Source organism: Stereum hirsutum (genome assembly GCF_000264905.1).
Source record: "Stereum hirsutum FP-91666 SS1 unplaced genomic scaffold STEHIscaffold_25, whole genome shotgun sequence".
Taxonomy (NCBI): domain Eukaryota; kingdom Fungi; phylum Basidiomycota; class Agaricomycetes; order Russulales; family Stereaceae; genus Stereum; species Stereum hirsutum.
Window position 1 is genome coordinate 191,083 of NW_006763155.1, and position 20,115 is coordinate 211,197.

The 20,115-nt window shown below is 50.3% G+C and overlaps 6 protein-coding genes across 6 annotated transcripts; 4 read left to right on the forward strand and 2 right to left on the reverse strand.

The window, feature by feature from the left end:
- Window positions 1-1,354: 1,354 nt before the first annotated feature.
- STEHIDRAFT_69301 (uncharacterized protein) lies at window positions 1,355-3,767 on the forward strand (the record flags this gene model as incomplete). The annotated part of the gene is made up of 10 exons (XM_007311248.1): window positions 1,355-1,432; window positions 1,485-1,642; window positions 1,700-1,779; window positions 1,836-1,888; window positions 1,943-1,983; window positions 2,042-2,059; window positions 2,595-2,687; window positions 2,746-3,003; window positions 3,094-3,282; window positions 3,347-3,767. The coding sequence occupies 10 exons, from the start codon at window positions 1,355-1,357 to the stop codon at window positions 3,765-3,767; spliced, it is 1,389 nt and encodes a 462-aa protein (XP_007311310.1).
- A 356-nt stretch (window positions 3,768-4,123) lies between these two features.
- STEHIDRAFT_69353 (HET-E) lies at window positions 4,124-5,827 on the forward strand (the record flags this gene model as incomplete). The annotated part of the gene is made up of 3 exons (XM_007311253.1): window positions 4,124-4,325; window positions 4,470-4,775; window positions 4,920-5,827. 3 exons carry the CDS (start codon window positions 4,124-4,126, stop codon window positions 5,825-5,827), a joined length of 1,416 nt encoding a protein of 471 aa, XP_007311315.1.
- Window positions 5,828-6,723: 896 nt separating this feature from the next.
- On the forward strand, window positions 6,724-8,760 carry STEHIDRAFT_126438 (uncharacterized protein). Its single transcript, XM_007311292.1, has 5 exons — window positions 6,724-7,073; window positions 7,157-7,452; window positions 7,518-7,570; window positions 7,776-8,319; window positions 8,483-8,760. Exon 1 carries the CDS (start codon window positions 6,794-6,796, stop codon window positions 7,040-7,042), a length of 249 nt encoding a protein of 82 aa, XP_007311354.1. The 5' UTR covers window positions 6,724-6,793; the 3' UTR covers window positions 7,043-7,073; window positions 7,157-7,452; window positions 7,518-7,570; window positions 7,776-8,319; window positions 8,483-8,760.
- A 3,089-nt stretch (window positions 8,761-11,849) lies between these two features.
- On the reverse strand, window positions 11,850-14,060 carry STEHIDRAFT_163594 (uncharacterized protein; the record flags this gene model as incomplete). The annotated part of the gene is made up of 6 exons (XM_007311293.1): window positions 11,850-11,982; window positions 12,038-12,137; window positions 12,260-12,337; window positions 12,420-13,104; window positions 13,169-13,331; window positions 14,029-14,060. The coding sequence occupies 6 exons, from the start codon at window positions 14,058-14,060 to the stop codon at window positions 11,850-11,852; spliced, it is 1,191 nt and encodes a 396-aa protein (XP_007311355.1).
- A 2,165-nt stretch (window positions 14,061-16,225) lies between these two features.
- On the forward strand, window positions 16,226-16,985 carry STEHIDRAFT_116462 (uncharacterized protein; the record flags this gene model as incomplete). Its single annotated transcript, XM_007311294.1, has 4 exons — window positions 16,226-16,323; window positions 16,429-16,694; window positions 16,716-16,828; window positions 16,920-16,985. The coding sequence occupies 4 exons, from the start codon at window positions 16,226-16,228 to the stop codon at window positions 16,983-16,985; spliced, it is 543 nt and encodes a 180-aa protein (XP_007311356.1).
- A 238-nt stretch (window positions 16,986-17,223) lies between these two features.
- Window positions 17,224-17,757, reverse strand: STEHIDRAFT_116463 (uncharacterized protein; the record flags this gene model as incomplete). Its single annotated transcript, XM_007311295.1, has 2 exons — window positions 17,224-17,423; window positions 17,547-17,757. The coding sequence occupies 2 exons, from the start codon at window positions 17,755-17,757 to the stop codon at window positions 17,224-17,226; spliced, it is 411 nt and encodes a 136-aa protein (XP_007311357.1).
- Window positions 17,758-20,115: the final 2,358 nt, after the last annotated feature.

Consider the following 20,115-nt stretch of genomic DNA (forward strand, 5'->3'; position numbering starts at 1 on the left):
TGCACCTTTGACCTGGATTTTTGGTTTAGTCAATGTGAGACCTGATCATTCGACGATAAAGATGACGGTCAAAAGGATGAGTGGAAGATCTCTCTTCCCGCTGTCGTCCATACACGCATTGTGTCTTATCCGAGGCCGAGGTTGCAGGAGATGGTGTCGTTCCATAGAAGCCAGAATAGTCGTATTCACGGTGTGCTTTCGTCGTGCATCAGCTGTCATGACTGAGTGTGGGCGTTTATTTTTGTCGCGCTATCTCGTATGTCGTGGGGAACTCGATGCTGATGACTTCCCTTCTTCCGCACTTCTCCTCATGTATCCCCTGCCTCCTCACCTCAACTCGATCGACTCAAGGTCGAAGTTCAGACCAGCCGCGATGTCAACTTCAATACTTACGTTGATGCACACTTCACCCGACATGTCAACAAAAGACCAGTAGCAGAACCCTTTGATGATCGTGCCCGGAACTGAAGGCTATGCATGGTCTTATCGGGTGTCTTTCATGGCGTGTTACTCGGAGGCTCTCTTGGACTAACACGCAACGTCGTCGCTGTTGGTCGCCTTCGTGAAATGTTGACAATACGCGGTACTCCTCGACCCGCATCTATGTATCTCATGTTTAAGCTCCTTGATATAATGGATGGTGTTGAAGAACAGGTCATCTGGTATCTGGGTGACGAATCAGGTGGCTTTTGTCCACTCTTTCTGTGAGAACACTACCTCGTCGAAATAGGATCACCAGAGAGCCGGATCGCCTCGTTCCCGTCGTGCCCTACACCACACAACCTTGCTGCGGCCTTACCTCTTCTTTTCTGGTGCAAACATAGCTCAGGCAGCGAGTGCCCGGTCCATTTGACTTATTTTAGCACATTTGGGCGTATGTCGGTGATTGTGAGGGGGGAAAAGCTAGAAATGTTCCCACAGACCCTAAAATCGACAGCCACGCGACGTCTTCCCTCGCTGCGTACCTGCATCGACCACTCCTTTACTGCACGGACTGTACCTTGGTACCAGTTGATCTCCTCCACAAACCCTTCTAATCCCTTCTCGCCCCAAAGCCTATCGCATGGAGCAAGCTCAGGTCACCAACGGCGAGCAGAGCACATCTGCAATGGAATCGCAGAACACAGGCGCCGACGGTGAAGCTGTCGTATCTACCAAACGAGCGACGACAAGCACGGAAGCAGCAGGAGATGGGCGAGAGGAAAGGAACGATATCGCTCAGCTGCAAGCCGCAGTAGAGAAAATGACTGCCTCTCTGGAGCAAGCAAAGAACAAAATCGATGAGCTGACTACTGCCCAGGATGAAGCAAAGATCAGGATGGAGGAGAAAGTCAAGGTCGCTGTTGATGAAGCTATGGGTAAACCTCAGAAAATCGACCCAAGAAATCTCGTAGTCTGTATTGATGGAACCTCAAACCAGTTTGGCCTTAAGGTGCGTCACATTGCTCCACGCTACACCGATTCTCATATCATTATTTCCAAAGAATACGAATGTCATCGAACTCTATCGTCTTCTAGCCAAAGACGAGAATCAAATCACGTTCTACAATAGCGGTATCGGAACATATGCGACACCGTCATGGAAGTCGTTGGCATATCGAAGGCAGCAGCTATACCATAAGCTTGATCTTGCCATTGCGTGGTGCGTTGTCTCAGTTCCCTTCAGCATCATGTCCAACGCTAACCTCGGCATGCTCAGGAACTTCGAGAGGATCGTGCAGATCGCATATCAATGGCTTTCAGAACAATATCGCGACGGGGACAAGATATTTTTATTTGGTGCGTGTAACAGTTGCATGTATCCTGATGACAGCTCAGAGTCTCCTCGCACCAAGGGTTCTCTCGTGGCGCGTATCAAGTGCGCTGCCTGTCTGCTATGATCCATACGGTATGTACGGTTGTTCATTCCCGATGTAATCAAAAGCTGACGATCTCTACAAAGGTTGGCTTGATACACCGCGGAAACGAAGCGCAGATTGCATTGTAAGCCAGTATCTGGGACTGTACTTGTAGGTCTCCCACTGACGTTTCTTTTATGAAGTGCATACCAATTGTATGCGTCTACGGGAAAGGTGCCGTGTTTCATTATTGCTGCTCCAGTTCCGCTATACTTACGGAACTCATACGCTCACGAAGGCGCAAGATGGGAAAGGGCTCAAGAAACGCTTTCGTAACGCCTTCAAGTTCGATTGGCCGTCGTTGTGAGTTTCCTTTATCAAATCTTCATCTCACGGTTACTCACATATGTATGTACTATGCTCATCTTCTGTCCGCTAGTTTGCATGGATCTGTTACTAATGTTGAGAAGGTCAGGATTTAAGATATACTCTGACTCTGGAACGTTGCGTTAACATGATGCCGGCTCTTTCTAAGCCTCAAGAGAATAATGATTCTGGAGCCATGCCAGAAAGCAACGCGGATATTGTTACGGTTTGTTGCATCTGCCAGTTTGTTATACAAGGGCTTATATATCCTACTTGATGCTTCATAGAGTGACGGCCCCAGTCCCACCAATGCTAAAACAGTTTGTTTCATACTCCTCTATTCCTTTCCACTTTTTGGGTCACGCTAACACCATGTTTATTGTAGCCAAGAAATGAACGAACTCTCGAAAATCCGTCATACATGGCGGAGCGATTCAAGGAGACTTTTTCCCGAGAGGTCAAAGTACATTTCGTAGGAGCATGGTATGTATATCATTCGGCTAGATCTTTCCATATGCACGCTGACTGACAATACTGTCAGGGACACCGTATCATCTGTGGGGGTTATTCGTGACAAGACTCTTCCCGGAACGACGGAAGGAATGAAGCACGCCAATTTCTTCCGTCACGCTTTGGCGTTAGATGAACGACGAGTCAAGTTCCTCCCTGAATACGCCTATGAGGGTTGCTCGCTACCTACCGACGAAGACGAAAGAAGACGAGAGCTCAAAAGCAGAGACCACTCTAATATCTTGGCGCATACAAAAGAGGTCTGGTTTGCAGGCACTCATTCAGATATGTGAGTTTTCTACGTGCCGCTTCGTCTGACTTGAACCAATGCTTTCTACAGTGGCGGTGGCAACGTTCCAAACGTAAACATGGATCTTAGCGCACCATCCTTGAGGTGGATGTCCTATCAAGCTACTGCCGCTGGGCTTCGGGTGCAGCCTGTCACAGGGAAGTGGGATTTCGCAGCGCCAATCACGATCCACGAATCTCTGACACGGTCATGGTGGCCGTTTGAGATGGTGCCTTGGGTAAGACTGACTTATCATGGTGCGAAGAATTCAACGATGCGGTTAGTCTTATTCTGTTGCTACTCATACGATATCAGTAGCGATTGACCGCATCACTCTTACTAGTCCACACCAAGGGATGCCGCGCCATATACACGAGGGCCAAATGATCCATAGCTCTCTCTTGCATGACTCGAACAAACGGGAGGAGGCTGTCGATGGTTCTCGATCACCCCAGTCGTTTTGGAAACGGGTCACTTTGGCCCTCCGGAAGAACGACTCTTCAACCAAGAATTATGTTCCCAAGGCCTCTCTGAAACGCTTGGGTCAGGATGACCTCCGGACGTGGGGTGATTTCTACACTGCTGCGGGGTCTGCAACCCTGCCCGCACTCGTAGAACGTGATCTGAATGACCTTGCTTCTGAACTGGTCCATGGCATTCGAGCAGCTAGGCCTTTCGATACCCCCTCTCTTCTTAGACAGTTTGTATTCCTGGCGTCATCCGGTGCGTCTGCTCTCCTCAACCCAATCTTATGTATAAACTGACTAGGTACATTAGTTGATGGTGCACGAGCTCTGCGAGACTCTACCGACTTCTTTAAATATTTTCCACTGAATGTGAACGACAGTGTACTGCCCATTGATGCTCGCAATCATATATGGTGCATCACGGAGGAGTGGGTCCAAAAGCAAAATCCGAAATGTGCGTTTATCTCATGCTCGCTATTCTTTGTGTCCAATGACTGAGAAATATATTCACTTGGTGATCAGATCAACGCAACACGGTTTCTTCCATCGCATACATGCCCAACCATAGGCATGCTGCAGTCGTCAGATCTCTGGGTGACACGATTGATCTCTGCGAGGTGTCACCGGACCAAAGGCCGCTCAAGGCCATACAGATGCTCAACGGGCACACTGATGCGATCATCACTCTCGCATTCTCCCCCGATGGGAAGATTGTCGTGTCTGGCTCCTGCGATTATACTGTTCGTGTCTGGAATGTTGGTGATAGCACCAATGTAGAGAGCGTAGTTCTTCAAGATCATGCTGCAGCAGTTGGTTCAGTCGCCTTCTCTCCGAATGGGAAGTTCATGGCCTCTGGTTCGGTCGACGGAATCGTCATGATCTGGCGTATCTGGCCATGGTCATGGAAGCCCAATAATAACTCGCCTCATGTTTTCACAGGTCGCGCGAAATCCATCACTGCACTCTCGTTTTCCTCAGATGGTTCCCTTCTTGCTTCAGGCTCCTCCGACAATGCCATTCGCATTTGTGATCTCTCTCATCGCGAGCTTTCCACGCCTCCTCATAGCTTGGAGGGCCATACCGGAGCTATCATCTGCCTCGCATTCTCTACCGACAATCATAAGCTCGTCTCTGGTTCTTACGACTGCACCGTGCGAATATGGGACCTGCAAAGTAGTGATACCCACGTTCGAGTCCTGTATGGCCACACCGGCTGGATCACATCGCTTGCTTTCTCCCCGGACGGAGAGCACATCATCTCTGGGTCGACTGATTCGACGTGTCACTTGTGGGATTCTCAAACAGGTCGGCCTATTAATCTTCCAATCGAGCCTTTCGACGATTGGGTCTCCTCCGTCAACGTCTCACCGGATGGTACGAGCATTGTCGCTTGCTCCATTGACGGCATCGTCACATCCACGAGAATTGACATCTCCGAGACCCATCAAGAGTGCCTCTATGGCCACACGTCTTGGGTAGGCGCTGTCGCATTCTCGCCCGATAGCAAACAACTCGTCTCATGCTCTGGCGATAGCACGATCCGTGTCTGGGACGTACAGACCGGAACAGAGGCTCTTCGCCCACTCGAAGGCCATACAGACCCCGTTCAATCCGTTCAATTCTCCCCGGACGGTTCGCTCATTGCCTCCGGTTCTTTCGACAGAATGGTTCGGATTTGGGATGCGGTGACTGGAAACCAGAAAGGCGAACCACTGCCAGGCCATACCAGCGGGGTCAGATCTGTCGGATTCTCGCCGGATGGGAAACACCTCGTTTCAGGTTCTAATGATCGCACTGTCCGTGTATGGAACGTCGAAACGAGGTCCGAGGCTCACAAGCCACTCGAAGGGCATATAGATTTTGTTCAGTCCGTACAGTACTCGCCAGATGGGCGATACATCGTCTCTGGCTCCTATGATGGGACAGTACGTCTTTGGGATGCAAATACGGGGAAGGCAGTAGGGGAGCCATTCAGTGGTCATGCCAGTCCTGTCACTTCCGTCGCATTCTCACCCGATGGCACACGCATCGTCTCCGGCTCCTTCGATAAAACCATCCGCATCTGGGATACGAAGACGGGGAAGGCGGTGGGAGAGCCCTTGAGAGGTCATACCAACTCGGTCGAGTCAGTCGCATACTCTCCTGATGGAAAGCGGATCGTTTCTGGCTCTTGGGATAAGACCGTCCGTGTCTGGGACGCGGAGACGGGGAAGGAGGTTTTCGAGCCTCTGGGAGGCCATACCGGCGGCGTGTGGTCTGTCGCATGGTCGCCAGATGGTCAGCTCATTGCATCGGCTTCGTATGACAACACGATTCGGATTTGGAATGCGAATACGGGGGATCCGATCAGGCTTTAGGGTGGTGTTCGAGCGAGGGGGTATTATTTCGACAAAAGGGTGCTGGTACGGTTCATTGTTTAGAAGCGTCATCGTTTCCTTACCGTGCTGGCTTTCTGATTTTCAGGATGTTCGAGCGTTATTCACTTCGTGATCCAGTACGCTGAATGAGATTCATCCATGTCATTGCATGAGTAAATATTCCGATGACTTTTCCCTCTTCTCTCGTTTTCTAGTTGCATTCACGCTTTATAGCCATGTCCTATTCTCCATCGACTGATCTTTGTACGTTGCGTGGTCGTGTCTTCATTTGATCGAGTATCTGTTCTCCGTACCATCCATAGGACATCCATAACCAGATATCCGTCATCCCGTGTACCCTCACTCTATGCCTGCTCTTCCTAGCATGTCTCCGTTGTTACGCTACGGTACCCACACGTAAATCCACTATTTCTGCCGCACAAATTTCTCAGTGGTCCTCCGACATGATACGTTGTCGGTATAATGTCTGCCACACGAACGACGTGCTGATGGTTTGGATACGAGGGGAAAGTCATCTCATCGTCTCTTATGCCTTCCTACAATTTACGGTGGATATATGCTCACTTCCACTCTGTACATACTTACCATCAGGCTCCCCAGTTTGCACACGAGAAAAATGAGTCGGAAATCAAGCAAGATCAAAAAGCGGAGTGCACAATAATTGACACATCGTGGTACCGCAGGGAGTATTAATGGAACAAAGGCTGACGAAATCAAAGTCGACCCGTATGAATTTGATCAAACAATTTGATCCCATTGTTTCCGAGGCATCCTACAAGTAACATAGCGAAGGGTCCAAATATAACGTAGAAATCGATGGTATGGGAACAAAATAAATGGGAAAAGTATGCAGAGATCATTCGAAAAAGGGGAGAGGGAGAGGGAGGTGAAGAATGAGGATACGGTTCGTGATAATCACCGTGTTCCGTTGACCGGGTCAAAAATATGGGAGGCTGCAAAGTGAACAGAATAAAAATAAACCTGGGATTCGACGCCGACGCGGAAATTTCTCGCGAGCAGCAGCTCCTGCAGTGTACGAACCCATCTTCCTCACGGCTGTCAAATTCATCCCACGAATTCATGATCCCATCGTTTCATTTGAACATACTGCGAAGATCATATAGAGTCCAACGTGAACATTCCCCTCAGGTGAAAGGAGGTGAGATGTGTGGCGGTGGCGATCGTGGCCTGTGAGTGTGCGTGACTGTACACGAGAGTCGAAGACCTGCATGAAAAGACGAGGGCCAACAGTCAAAAACATGTAATGGACACCAGCATACGGTTGGACTAGGGCAATGAAGCACTTACATCTGAGTCCGAGGTCGAAAATTGAGGTCGTCCATCCCGATGAATATATGCGTTAACGAACGACCTTCTAGCATCTCTCGTCCCGCTATACTACCAACCTCGCTCGTAAAGGTCATCTTCACCCGAATGACATGTTCGGGCCAATGGTTCATGGGTGGCATAGCGAGGGTGAAGGAGAGCTTTAGCGCGCGGTAGGCATTGGAGAGAGCGAACGATGGGTGATGTGACAGACGCGGATATCGACATACAGGTGGATGCGATAGATATCGAGCTGGAGGACGACTTCGGACTCGACTCTGGATATGAAGGATAAATCCGGGTGGAGTGTGGGGCATGGTGTTCGTCGAAATTGTGTTCTTACGAGCTAATAATTTCATGGAGAGCTCGAGATTGAGGGATCTCGTGGTGGCTACTCTGAGACGACAATACTGGTCAGTACTGGGGATCACAACGATCTGGTGGTAGGAAGAACGAAAATGTTGGGGCCGAATGAGAGGGATGTGGACCTTCGTACCGTTCACACGGCACGAAACGCAGAAGGATTGGACAATGAAGGTGGACTGTGATATCTACCGAAAGGAAACTACTTGGCTAGATGCAATGAAACCTCCGTACGTACCACGCTGCTGCCATACCCTTCATCGAGCCACTTCTCTATGGCCTCCTCCCCCGTTACATCACCCAGAGAGCGCCTGCGAAGGCTGCCTCTCAGTCCAGGTAGTTCCCTGTGTGTTGATATTCCAGGGGTTGGGCGAGGATGAAGTTGATGTGAAAGTGTTGAGGAAGAAATAGTCGGACCGTGTAGAAGATCGACATCGTTCGCGATGCGCGCAGTAACAAGAGTAGGTCCAGCTAGAAGGGGCGCATTATGTATGCTAGGAATACAAGGAAGGTTTAGTATTGTGCGGAGCAATTGAGGAAGAAAACAATCGGGCAAGCCTTCAGACCGACATCTTGAGGAATCTTCGCCTCATACCACCTCTATCATCACGGCCTTCCTTCGTAGCGTGAGGTTGTGTGGCGATTGATCAGTGTCGATCGTCAACCAATGTGTGTCGTAGGTGGATGCGGAGGTACGAGTACGGAGTAGTCGGGTGAAGGCCGGGTCCTGCGAGTGTTCGAGCGAGGACGAGAGTAGTGGAGCTCGGAGCGGCGAGTAGAACCTACGCATGATGGCGAGGGGCGGATAGGGGTTGAGAAGGGAGGTGAGTGACGGAGCTACGAGGTCGGATAGCACGGAATGCAGATGAGGTGAGAGACTGTATGCGTATTCGATGAATCCGAGACGGAGGTTGTAGAAAAAACAATGCGGGCGTACCTACAAACCTCCGTCTTCACCTACGCCGGCAGCGCATGCACGATTGGGCGACTGCTCCATCCGTCTACTCCAGTGAAACGTCCGGCATCCAACCAGCTCCAGCCCTAAGTGTCAACAACAACGACCACGTAGCCTAGCCTTTCCGTCTGAATACTGCGCCGCTTTGTCGTGGTGTGGATATTGATTGAGATGTGCACAAAATGGGCGGTACGGCATGATTGGTGGCGACAAAGGCTCCGGATGCAATGGTTTTCTAGCTGTTGATGTAAACAGAGGTTATCTTCGGTTCATATAGTATCGTAGCAGAGGATGCGGTTGACGAATTGGAGAAGATGGAGGGAGGGAGGACGAGACGATGTGGCGCCAATTGTGGCGATGCCAGTGAGTTCTTCAATTGATGACGTCATGTTCGTTTTTTCTCCTTCTCTCTACTCTTCCCCTCTTCGCCTCTGTGACGGTTGACCACCACGACAGACCTCCGCCTCTAAGTCACCACGCGGATACCGATGCTGGGGAGATGTCAGCTTTCTTGTACGGCTGGCCCTCGTACAACCTGCGTTCTTTCTGCTCTTCGTGACTTGTTCTTCGCTCGTGAACTTCAGTGCTAGAGATGCCTCGCATCTCAGTCAGATCGACTTTCACCCAAGCTCTTCTCATCAATGTCACTGAGGTAACTACATTATCTAGGACTCAAGCTATCAGCTTGGTACTGGACGCAACTGACCCTGTTCAATTTCGGGTCCTCGTGAAGAAGCTATCCATCTAAGCCGCATCTTTGCCCGGCTCCCTTGTTATTCCTCTGATGGACGATCTGCTGTTAGTTGTTTTCGATATCTTGGCGATATCTTGCTCGAATCTACCACGATATCTCAGCAGCATACTCGGGATCATGCCCATACTAGCACACCGGACGCAGCTTTGGAACTTCAGTTTGTCCCTTGTCCCTGGCCTTCTGATCTCTCGGTTTCTTAGTATAAGACGGAACACCCCTTATCGTCTTGTCTGTCACTCCCAGTTTATATGTAAACCATAGGACTTCTGAACTCCCCTCGTCGACTTGATGAGCCTACACATCTCATACTGCATATTTTCGTCGAAGTATGGCTTTTCGACCCGTTCGTGGATTACCGTGGTTTATGCCTTACGACTCTACAAACCTTTTCTCTTCCATCTGCTTTGCAGCCCTATTACTTGCACCGTTCCAACGCTCTGAGTGCCGATACTGTCTGTTATATTTTGTAAGGCAGTGCCTTCAATGGTGACATCTAGTCCGCGTGTTCTAAGAAATATATTGTCGTCTTCGATGCAGTCTGTCGCTCCTTACACTCCGTCGCGTTTCCATCCTCGACTTCGATACCAGCACCATACTTGTATCTCGTGTCATCTGGCCATCGTCACGCTCGCTGCTATTTCATTCCTATCCGTCGGGACTGTACATCCTCGAGCTCCTAGGCATCTCAAGTATATGTCTCTGCTCGGTCTCGAGCTACGAGCCTCCAGCTGGATTCATTTTTCCAATCAATAGTCATGCTCTGAATCGTGTTTTTTCAGCAGCGCTGGCCTGCATAAGCTGTGTATGTATCATGCTCATCGGCCCTCACCCTGATATTTGATGGAGATGGTTTGACCAAGTATTAGATTGCGAGTGCCATACTATCCGTCAAAGTTACCACGCTAGCCCTCCGACTAATACTAAATTCATGGGCAACCACCGCGTAACTTCCAAAGACCTCACAACACCCTGCGAAATTGATCTCGTAAAGCATCGAGGAAGCACGAAGGTGACGCTGAAGCGTGAAACTCACAGAGTTATATGACGGCTTCAGTAGGCTAGCCAAGGTGGGATCATCGGAGGGGGAATATCGGTGGCGAGAGGTGCGACGAGCTGGCAAAGATAAGATAGCTCGTGTCTACGGACACTCACAGAATAGGAACGTAGGTTTCAGTGCGGAGCTGATTCGAACGAACGAGGCAGAGGGAGTCGTCAGCAACGGTTTAATCCACAGAGTCAACCGCTGGACATCTCCCAGTCGAAGGCGAAGTCAGAGCTGGGACGAGAAAAAGAATGTCAAAAAACAAGATGCCGAAAAAAATAGAATCAAGGGAGAAGAAAGAAGTACGTCAGTAATCAAGTACCATTTTTCACGAGGACCCACGACGCGTCGCTGTCATGCACTCCATCATCACGCCATCAGGAAGCTATGAACAGTCTATGCATGGGTGTATGCGTAGATGTGTGCGTATGGAGGGTGCCATCGAACAGCTCGAGTGACATAACTGAATGAAGAACTTGACGGGCGTGACTGATGGCTGATCGAAGGCCTTACTATCACAAGGACAAAAAGTCGCATGTATGCATATATGTATGTATGTATCCGTGTATGCGATGAAGAGCCAATCTTCTCGAAGCGCGACACGGAGGAAAAGCTCGACCATGATGTGCTCAAGGCTCGAACTCTGATACCGAGTCAGTTCTCCATGCCTATACATCGGAAAGGCTCGAAATACGAAAAGGAACAAACGTTTCGATGTCTTTACAGAGCAAAGGCTCGATGTCATACACATAGCAAAGCCTCCATGTCTCATAGGGGGCAAACACCCGAAGTATTACATGTCGCAACCGCTCGATGTCTATACATCGACACACGCGCGAAGTATGACACGGACCAAAATCTCGAACGTATAGAGCAAATGCTCTTGCTTCCTCCGAGCTTCGTTCGAGCTTCGAACTGCAGGCCTCGAACGAACGCCCGAACGCGAATACGACCGCCCAAAGACGAATATGAACGCCTAAACGCGAACACGAGTGCAAGCCCACATAGCCCAACCAGCCAGCCAACCAGCCAACCAACGAACCAACGAACCAGCCTGCGAGCCAGGCGATCACTGGAGACGATAGCCGTTCGCCCGAGACAGCTAACCGTTCACCAAAAGCGATGTATCGGGACGATGACAATGACGATGCATCGAGATGGCCTCGGGGGAGGTAGTCTTCACGGAAAATGGTTCTATTCGCAGAACCAAGGCCCGACCAGCCTAACGACCAAGCACTCAAGGGAAAAGAAACGCAAGGAGTAACCACCTCAACCCCTCTGAAAACGACCCTTTAAGAAACTCCTACCACCGAAAATGCCCCAAGAAAAAAAAGGAAAGCAAAGAAAGAAAATGCGCAGTCTGCTGCACCCCAATGACCTCTGTCAGATTCAAGATCTTGCGTGTATCTGGCCGACGACGCGTTCGATGCCAGGGAGGGTGATTATTGCGGATCTGCGGACGAGAGGCGAGGGGCGAGGGGCGAGGGATGGGATGGGAAGGGGAATGCGTGATATGTTAGTGGAGTTGCTAAATGGGCAGTAGAGGGATGAAAGACGAAGACTACGAAGGATGAAGGATGAAGGATGAAGGTGCGAAGGATGAAAGACGATAGCGAGGGGTAATAACAAAGAATGGTGCATATATCTCGGAAACAAAATCGAAGGGTCGTGCAGGAACGGCGGATATGGCAGTGCTGGCAGAAGAAATGAATAAATGAAGAAATAAGAGAAAGAGTGCACCGATCGAACCAGTCTCCTTCACATTCGAGCCCGATGAGGTCGTGCGAGGAGGAGGACGCGTTCGCGGAGGCGGGGTTATCGAAGAAGCCGATCATGCGAAAGGAGCCGACTGTTTCGGGGCAGTGGTAGTCAGTCAGCCAGTCAAACGTCGATGGGGGTGCGAAGGAGGGTGAAGAGACGGAGAATGGGGACGAGGAAGACGGAGAAAGAGGAGAGGAGAGGGCAACGCACTAGAGAACTTCTTCTTGACCGTACAAAGATCAGTGCCGTCCGTAGCGTCGATCAACTGTGTATTATGGAACGCGACCACTTTGTTGCGAGCGGTGAACCTATCATACCAAACACAACATCCATCAACTAGCCCCGCAACAAAAGAGGAGAAAACACGCACCCTTACGATCCCGCCAACTAAAAGCCTGACCATGACACCTCACCACATCCTGCCCCACCGACTTCTGAATACTAAAATCGTCCCCACTAAAGCTCCATATGTTCTCCTTCATGATGAGCGTCCCGACGTGGGGGGCGCAGAAGGCGGCATTGAGGCCGATGGGCGGATGGAAGGGCTCGAGGTGGACGGACCGGGGGGTTAAGTGGCCGGAGAGACCTAGCGTTGTTTCGTAACATTGCGGTTCGGTTGGGGGTGGGCGTGCAGGAAAGTATGGGAGGATAGATGGCGAGGTCCCAGAGAGGAGGAAGGGGGCGATGCACAAAGCGTTCGACCTACGCCTCGAGTGCCAATCGAAACAGGGTCGGACGTCGTGCAAACTGACTCTGAGCGTTTGGTGTGCGCATTGTTTTGGCGTGCATGGTGGTGGTGTTGATTGATTTGGGGGAGGAGAGCAGCAGCGAGCGAAGGCGAAGAAAGATGGTCGGAGGTTGGGACGACGCGATGTGGCGAGGCGATGAGCGCTTTGGATTGAGGTGGCGGAGAGGTTCCGGAGCTCCGATCCGGTTCCGCCGTGGCCCGAGAGGGCGATTTTTCTCTCTTCCTCGACGAAGACGAACATCGCTCGAACCTCTCCACGACCACCACACATCCCGCCTCGAAGATGCTCGCGCTGAGCAGGATACAGCTAGCACATCTACTCTCAGCTTCCCGTGGCCCGTCTCGCCACAGTTCGTCTTATTTGTGCAGACCTCTACGGCACGGGGTTTCCTCTGGAAAGGATTCGTCGAGCTAGTCGCGGCCAGGACTGTGGGTGTGGATAATGAGGAGGACATGGATTGTTGTTCAGCAGCGAGACGATTGGCGATATATTCGAGCGTGAGAGTGCCGTTGGTCAAGAGTGTCGTGAATTGGCTGGTAAGGTCAGGAAATTCAGCACGAAGGGCGTTGACTCGTACCGGGTTTGTTGGTCGCGTTTCTCTACGCACTGTACGCTATTGACTCAGCTCGTCCGAGTCGTCATCCGCACTGGCCTATGGAAGCTCTCCTCGACCTTCGCCCGACCTCTTTCTATGGCCTACTTGTGCTGTGTGCGTGGGCTGGGTGCTTGACGGGATCATGAGGTCCAGAAATGTGCGCTTTGTATCTCAGGTGCAGCTCTTCCGTAACTCTTACTCGTCTCCCTCCTCGAGCTCGTCCTTCTCCCTCGTGAGTGGTGTAATGTCGTCGTCCTTCCCTCCTGGATTGTCTAGGCCTAGATTATTTCTCCCTCCGGTTTCGAATCACCGCAAACTCCTTCACTACCACGCCTCGGAAGACTGACATTAGCCCCCGCGCTAGGTACGAGACCACTGCGCAATCTCTAACTTTTGGTGACTTCACTTCTTGGACCCTCATAGCTGGGTGTTTGCCAGGACTGTTGGTCGTCGTTTCTGCGAACTGTTTGTCTTTTGATCCTGGGTCTACTCGTCATCCGCTCGCTAGTGCTTTAAAGTTCTCCGTTTCCTCGCTCGTCCTTCATCTATGGTCCATTCATGCTGTACGCAATTGAATATCAAGCAGATTCCAGCTCTAGCTCTTCTGTGACTCGTACTTGCTACTGCCCTCCTACTTGTCCTCCGTAAGTGGTCCCTTCGTTGCCATTGTTGTCTACTGTGGGTGCCCGGGATCACGGTGACGACAATCTAACTGTTACTGTTACTGAGGTGTCCGCACGATACCTCTCGACTTTGCGTTTCTTCGTTATTTGTTCGTCTAGTCGCCCGCTGCGAATCAAGCACCTCTCGCTGCGCCCTAACAAATGTGTATTTCCCCGCCCTCGGCCTTGACGAATATCTCATGTGTCTTTCGTACTTTGTGTATCCGCCATGCGTATATGCATATACTGTACTTCTTCTTGCCTTACGTCTTTGTGCTTGAGCGTTCGATATTTGGTACTCGGTACCTTGTCAGCATCGAAAGGAAAATCTGGGAGTTTGCCTGGGAGTCTGGCAGTGATGGTTCGGTGGTTCGTCTGTTTATGCTTGCTTTCCTCGTGAAATGTTTATTAGATGGTGCTGTCCTGGAGACGTGCCCGCACTCATCCTCATCCTCATACCCATACTTAATCATCCTTTACACTTCGATACGGATCGCAAAAATATCAGGCGAGTACTCGTCTTGTGCCGAATCGCGCGGGGAACAACCATGCTTCCACCCTACATGAGTCTACCGTCCTCCTGATGAGCCAGTGTCCCACAGTGTCGCATTGGGTGGACGGATCGTAGGCCCCCGCCACAGGACGCCACTCAGCTCAATCCCGCACTCCAGAATAACCCGTTGCTCGATTACACGGATTTGCACCGGTAAATGGGTACCGAGGTCATATACCCCTGCGGACTATATAGAATAACACGTTCCAAGGCGCATAGTGAGCGGACACCAGCCAACCTCTCGATGTTGTCGGCCTCCGTCCCTCTAGTGTCTAATCCATGGCGATCCAACTCGCACCCACCGCAGGCTCGCAGCTCTACATTTGCTGTGTCAATGGCCCCCCTTTACTTTTTCACCGCACAAACAATCCTTTCATAGTTTTGCCAATCTCATATCCATCTTGACGAGGACTCCCTACTAAGTAGGACAACACGATCGTTTATTAGGAACAAATGTGCGCTCTTATTCCAGTGCTCTACTCTCAGCTACTGCCATCCGTCCTCCACTTCTATTCTTCAACACCCCTCTCGTTTCTTAGAAGTCGAACGCTTCAACTCCTTGCCTCTACCTCCTTCTCCCCTCTGCCGATAAGAATCACTGACGACTTGACCGCCTTGTGTGCTACACCCCAGAACCTTTTCGCGCTCGGAAACAATACGGTCGTGCTCAACGAGATAAGTTGAGTTTATCCGTCCAACAGTGCGTCCCCCGTGTCATCCTTGTTATCCCTGTTTTAAGCTCCGTGATTTCAGTCCCATTGGCGCGTTCTCCTGCCTACTACCCACCGTACACCCCGTTCGTCTTATATTCTACTATCTATATTTCAAATTTACACATTTTGCGTTAACACTCACTACCGTAGCCGTTGGCTGACTCTCTCTTCTCTTCCACCGCTGCATTGCCGCACACGAACACCTTGCTTTCAAGAAGGCCTTAGCTCCTGATACGGCATCATCAAGTTCGAAGCAAAATTGATGTTATGGGTGCGCCTTTTCTTCTTCCTCTTTTTTATCTTTTGTGCCAGGTATCCTGCGCCCAGAGGATACAAATCCCTTCAATCAATCTCGCGGTTATATGTATGCGGCACTCAAGTACTCGAAACCCTCTAGTCTGCTTTCTTCGTCGCGTTGCTGGTGTTCCACTTAAAACAATTGTCATCGTCATCTCTCCCTCTTTCCATGGCTTTTGTCAATCACACATGTCCCCTATTGTGCGTGCTTTTAACCATCTGTTCTTCCTAACGACATTATTTCCAATCACATCATCACCTCTCATTGTACCCGACTCCACATCGTTATCTTACATCAAAGTATCATCAATAGATCTCGTTATTTCTTTACCGTCCCCGACTCGCTCGTGTCCCCCGACACTTCCATACCACTCTTCTGAATACTGTGACTAACCATCTACCCTTCATATTCTCACCAGACCATTCATTATGACCGTTCAAGTACCGAAACAAATGTCCAGCGGATTTCAAGCGTAAACACGAGTCTGAGTGAGGTAGTTTCTACTTTCCGTGTTCCCGTTGAGCAGTCGCTTTCCTGTTTTCATCACTATGCACGTTGTTTCTGGAGCGAGATCATCTCGAGCTAGACCTGTGGCATAGTCCATTAATGTCCCTTTCTGCCTGTATTGCCCTGGAACTACTGGCCGCTCAGACTCTCTTTAGAGACGGAATCCGACGAAATCATATATCGATAGCGCTGAGGATGTAAGTCGGTTTGGCACGTCAGGATGGGGATTAAAATGTTCGGAGACTAACACCGTCACATCCTGAGAGTTGAGACTTGTGGATATATTCCTCGTCCATGCTTAGATGGAAATTGATGGTCTTTCCGGTTATCATTTCCTACTCTGTCGAGTCTGTTCGTCCGCTAGCTGCAGCCCAACTAGGAAACCGCTTTCGCAACGTTTCCATGTGGATAGTGATCTCCGTGGATGAGAACGTCGCTGTGCACATAGATGGCAAGGGCGATTCGCGACGCGCTACACCACGATGGTGTGGAGCTCCCAGGGCTGCTCTGATAACGTATACCCAGTTCAACGCCTACGCTAGGATCATCGTTGTCGCCTTTCGAATTGGTTAGATGTTTCTCCAATCAGATGACGTCCAAAGGTTAATGGAATCCAATAATGTTACCAAGGTCGAGCCGCTAAACCAGCTGGCCGAGGTAGAGACCCGCACTACAATGGTCGCTTCACGGATTCAGTCCCCGGTGAGCAGACCGCGAACGAGACATGCTTGCTCGTCGGCCCACAAGTTAGGTTCCGCGAGTACGATCACCACTTGACATGTACTAATAACAGCTTCAGCTAAGTGTCCATGGGTTTCGCCGCTCCCGGCTCTTTACACTGGGCTTGAGGGAATCCTAGCAGTTTGCTGTGTGCATCATGATACATATGTGTCTTTGTGAATAAATGGAAAATTGCATGAGATTGCGGACACTAACGTATCAAAGAGGAAAAGATAATTATAGCATTTCATGTACCTAACGAAACAATCTCTGAGACCGAGAATCTCGAGTACAGTACCAGAAGTAGAGTAGTCGAGCGCATATGAAACTGGAACCACAGAAGAAAAGCAAGTCCCCAGCTTCGAGCCAACCTTCATTTAAGGATATTTCTTGAGCCCTCGACATTTTTCGCATAACATGTACGTCTCCCGCTTCCTGTCCTTCGACCGGCCCTTAATGAGCTGATATATTCCGTAACCGACCGCACCAATGATGACTGCGCTGACAATTCCGTCCACAGCGCCCACTAGAAAGGCCCAAGCCGGTAAGGTGCCGCCTGCACCGATTTTCTGTGCGACTGAAAAAGACGATCCGGAAACGACATTTCCTATGCAACTTTGGATTTCGGCCGCCCTCGTTCCTTCATAGTTCAGTTCGTCTCAGATTCTCCGAAACTGGGACGCCAGTATAGAATACCTACCTTCAACGACACCGTTGGCACCAAAGCCTATCAATCCCACTACGCCTCGAGCAACAGCAGGGGCCACTGTTGCACCAACAACAGCTCCTATGATTATAACAGCTCCTCCGATAACTACCTGTCTCGACACTCGGTGGCTGCCAGAACATTCGCACCGCGTAAATGTGGGCTCGTCCGAAAGAAGAGTGTGCTCATGAGTCCTCTGAGTCATATTTAGTAGCTCGAAAAGGAGAGCTTTCAGTGAAAGCATGAAGTAGTATGAGACTGCAAACAGTGGCTTGAGTGATGAGATGAGACAGAGAATATGGAGTATGAGCGCACAATGCGATTATAAGTAGCTGTTCCGTATTTCGGTGGCGTCAGTCCATACATTCACGTCATCATCGATAGTGACGGTTTCGCCGAAAGAACAACGTGTCCCAAGTCAAAGGCCCTCGAGGGAGAGGCGAGGGCGTCCAGGGCTTCGGAGAATGTATTTGAAGTCGCATAAATATATCTAAATTATTGTGGCGGCTTCCATGCACTGACCACGATTGGAGGAAGTAAGGCATGTTTCCGCAACACGCTAAGTATTGATGAACAGCACACAATAGACGAGCCAGCGCAAATTAGCGTGTGACGGTAGCTTTTAGGTTAGTGTGCGCGCCACAACGGAGGAACGAGGACAAGCAAACATACCGAAGGCTTGAATGACCACGCAACAGAGCTAAAATTAATGTCGCTCGGTGACAAGTCTCAAGCACATTGACACGAGGGACGAACATACACAAAGCTATTGACTGAGGTGCTCAAGTCCTGAGAGCATAAAGCCCATGAACTACCGCGGTCACAATTGTGGTGGGCCCAGTTAGCACATAGTTCACAGATCACAAAGGACAAGACACAGTAATTCGAGGTGGAGAGCCTCGGAGTCATACAGAGCGGATTGGTGCTCAGTCGCTCCGCCATAGTCGAGCACAATGCATCCATATGTGTAGAATTGCTCGAATCCGTTGAGTTAGCTAAATATACCGGGTCGTGGGCCACAAGCGTGACCATGAAGATGCGATACAGCTACACAAAGAGCAAACGTACTATCTCGAGTACGAGGATTTTCATCCGTGCTTCCCATAGCTGGTCCACAGAGACCCAGTACGGCTTCAGCATATAGCGAGGATATGGAAATGAGGAGCGTATCTGCCAGATGTAACGAAAAGCAGCTTGGAAAGCAACTTTGAGGAAACCCAGGTCTCGTTTATGTGTTCCTGGTCAGCGTCACACTCAGAACTACATGAACACATTTCTCAATGCTGAAGAGAAGACGGTTCGGAAAGGAGCAGACACGCTGCATCAAGCGACGAGCTAGACGGGGAATTCGGAAGCAGTTAAGAACAAACCGCCAGCCTCGACGGATATTAAAAGCTTGAGACTGACTAGTGAGAGATAGTGTGATACCAAACATGTCGAGGATGTCAACCATGCAGAGAGACAGGCAGACGAGATTCCAGAGCCATGCCCAGACACAAAACCAACAGTGCAACCCAGAGCCAACGATCCCGAATCTAGCAGCGAGTTTGAGAGCTCTTTGAGGGCGAATCAGTCACAAAGGAGAAGAGCACTGAGCACCCGAGCGAAAGCAACGATAAGTGGTTCGTTCACAGAACCGTCGAGAGTCAGCAGTGAAAGAGCTACGGGTGGTGGTGAGGGTCAACGAAGAGGAGAAGCGGGTGAAAAAAATGCTACCGTCGGCAGGTCTCGGTCCCGAGTTGGGCCTCTTCCGGACCCTTCCGCGAGATGAATTTCTTTATCGCCACAAGCATTCCGCCACACCGCATCGTCTCCCTTTCCATTGCTCAGTCTCCCCTCACCAATGGTAGCCACACAACCTGCCGATCGAGTCTAAGACGGCGAGCGTAATGCATACATGACGCGCTGCATATCACAACGAACGGTGTGTCGAGCCCCGTTCGTACTTGCAAAAGAGTAGTATGACCCCTCCACAACCTCACCGTTCTCCTCTCGCTCGACGTCAGCTCTCAGCAGCGATGTAAAAAATGACATGGACCCTCTTCTCGCATGTAATACAGCATCACCGCACCTCCCGGCCTCTCGTTTTCCCTACGCAAACGACTATGGGTCTTCTGACACCACCATACCGGTCAATCCGTCTGCCTCGAACCCTTCGACCTCCCATCCTCAACATGAAGGTGAAGATGGAGAATTGCGTTAGCGATTGACCCGGGGAGCAGAATGTGGCGAGCTGCGGTGGATAAGCGTATAGTTGGAACAGTACGTTTCTCTTTGTTTCACGGCTCTCGTTGTCTCCTCTATCCCATCACTGTTCCTGGGATTCTACTCCTGCCCCATGAATCTATGCTGTCGTTTGTCAGTCAAGACCTTTGTTTGAACGACGATTGTGCAAATGGCGCCCATCCCCACCTTAATCAATGCTGTTCTGACTTTGGTCTGGATAGACGCCGCCGATCTCTGCACGACGACGAATAAATGCCCTGGTATGCTCTTCTTATCCTTTCATCTCTCTGCATCCTTGCCCTATCGTTTCGTATCCGAAGACGCACTCTTCTCATCC

Bases quoted from the DNA above. Each gene is read 5' to 3' on its own strand.
- STEHIDRAFT_126438 (XM_007311292.1), top strand. From the start codon at position 6,794: ATGGGAGGCTGCAAAGTGAACAGAATAAAAATAAACCTGGGATTCGAC.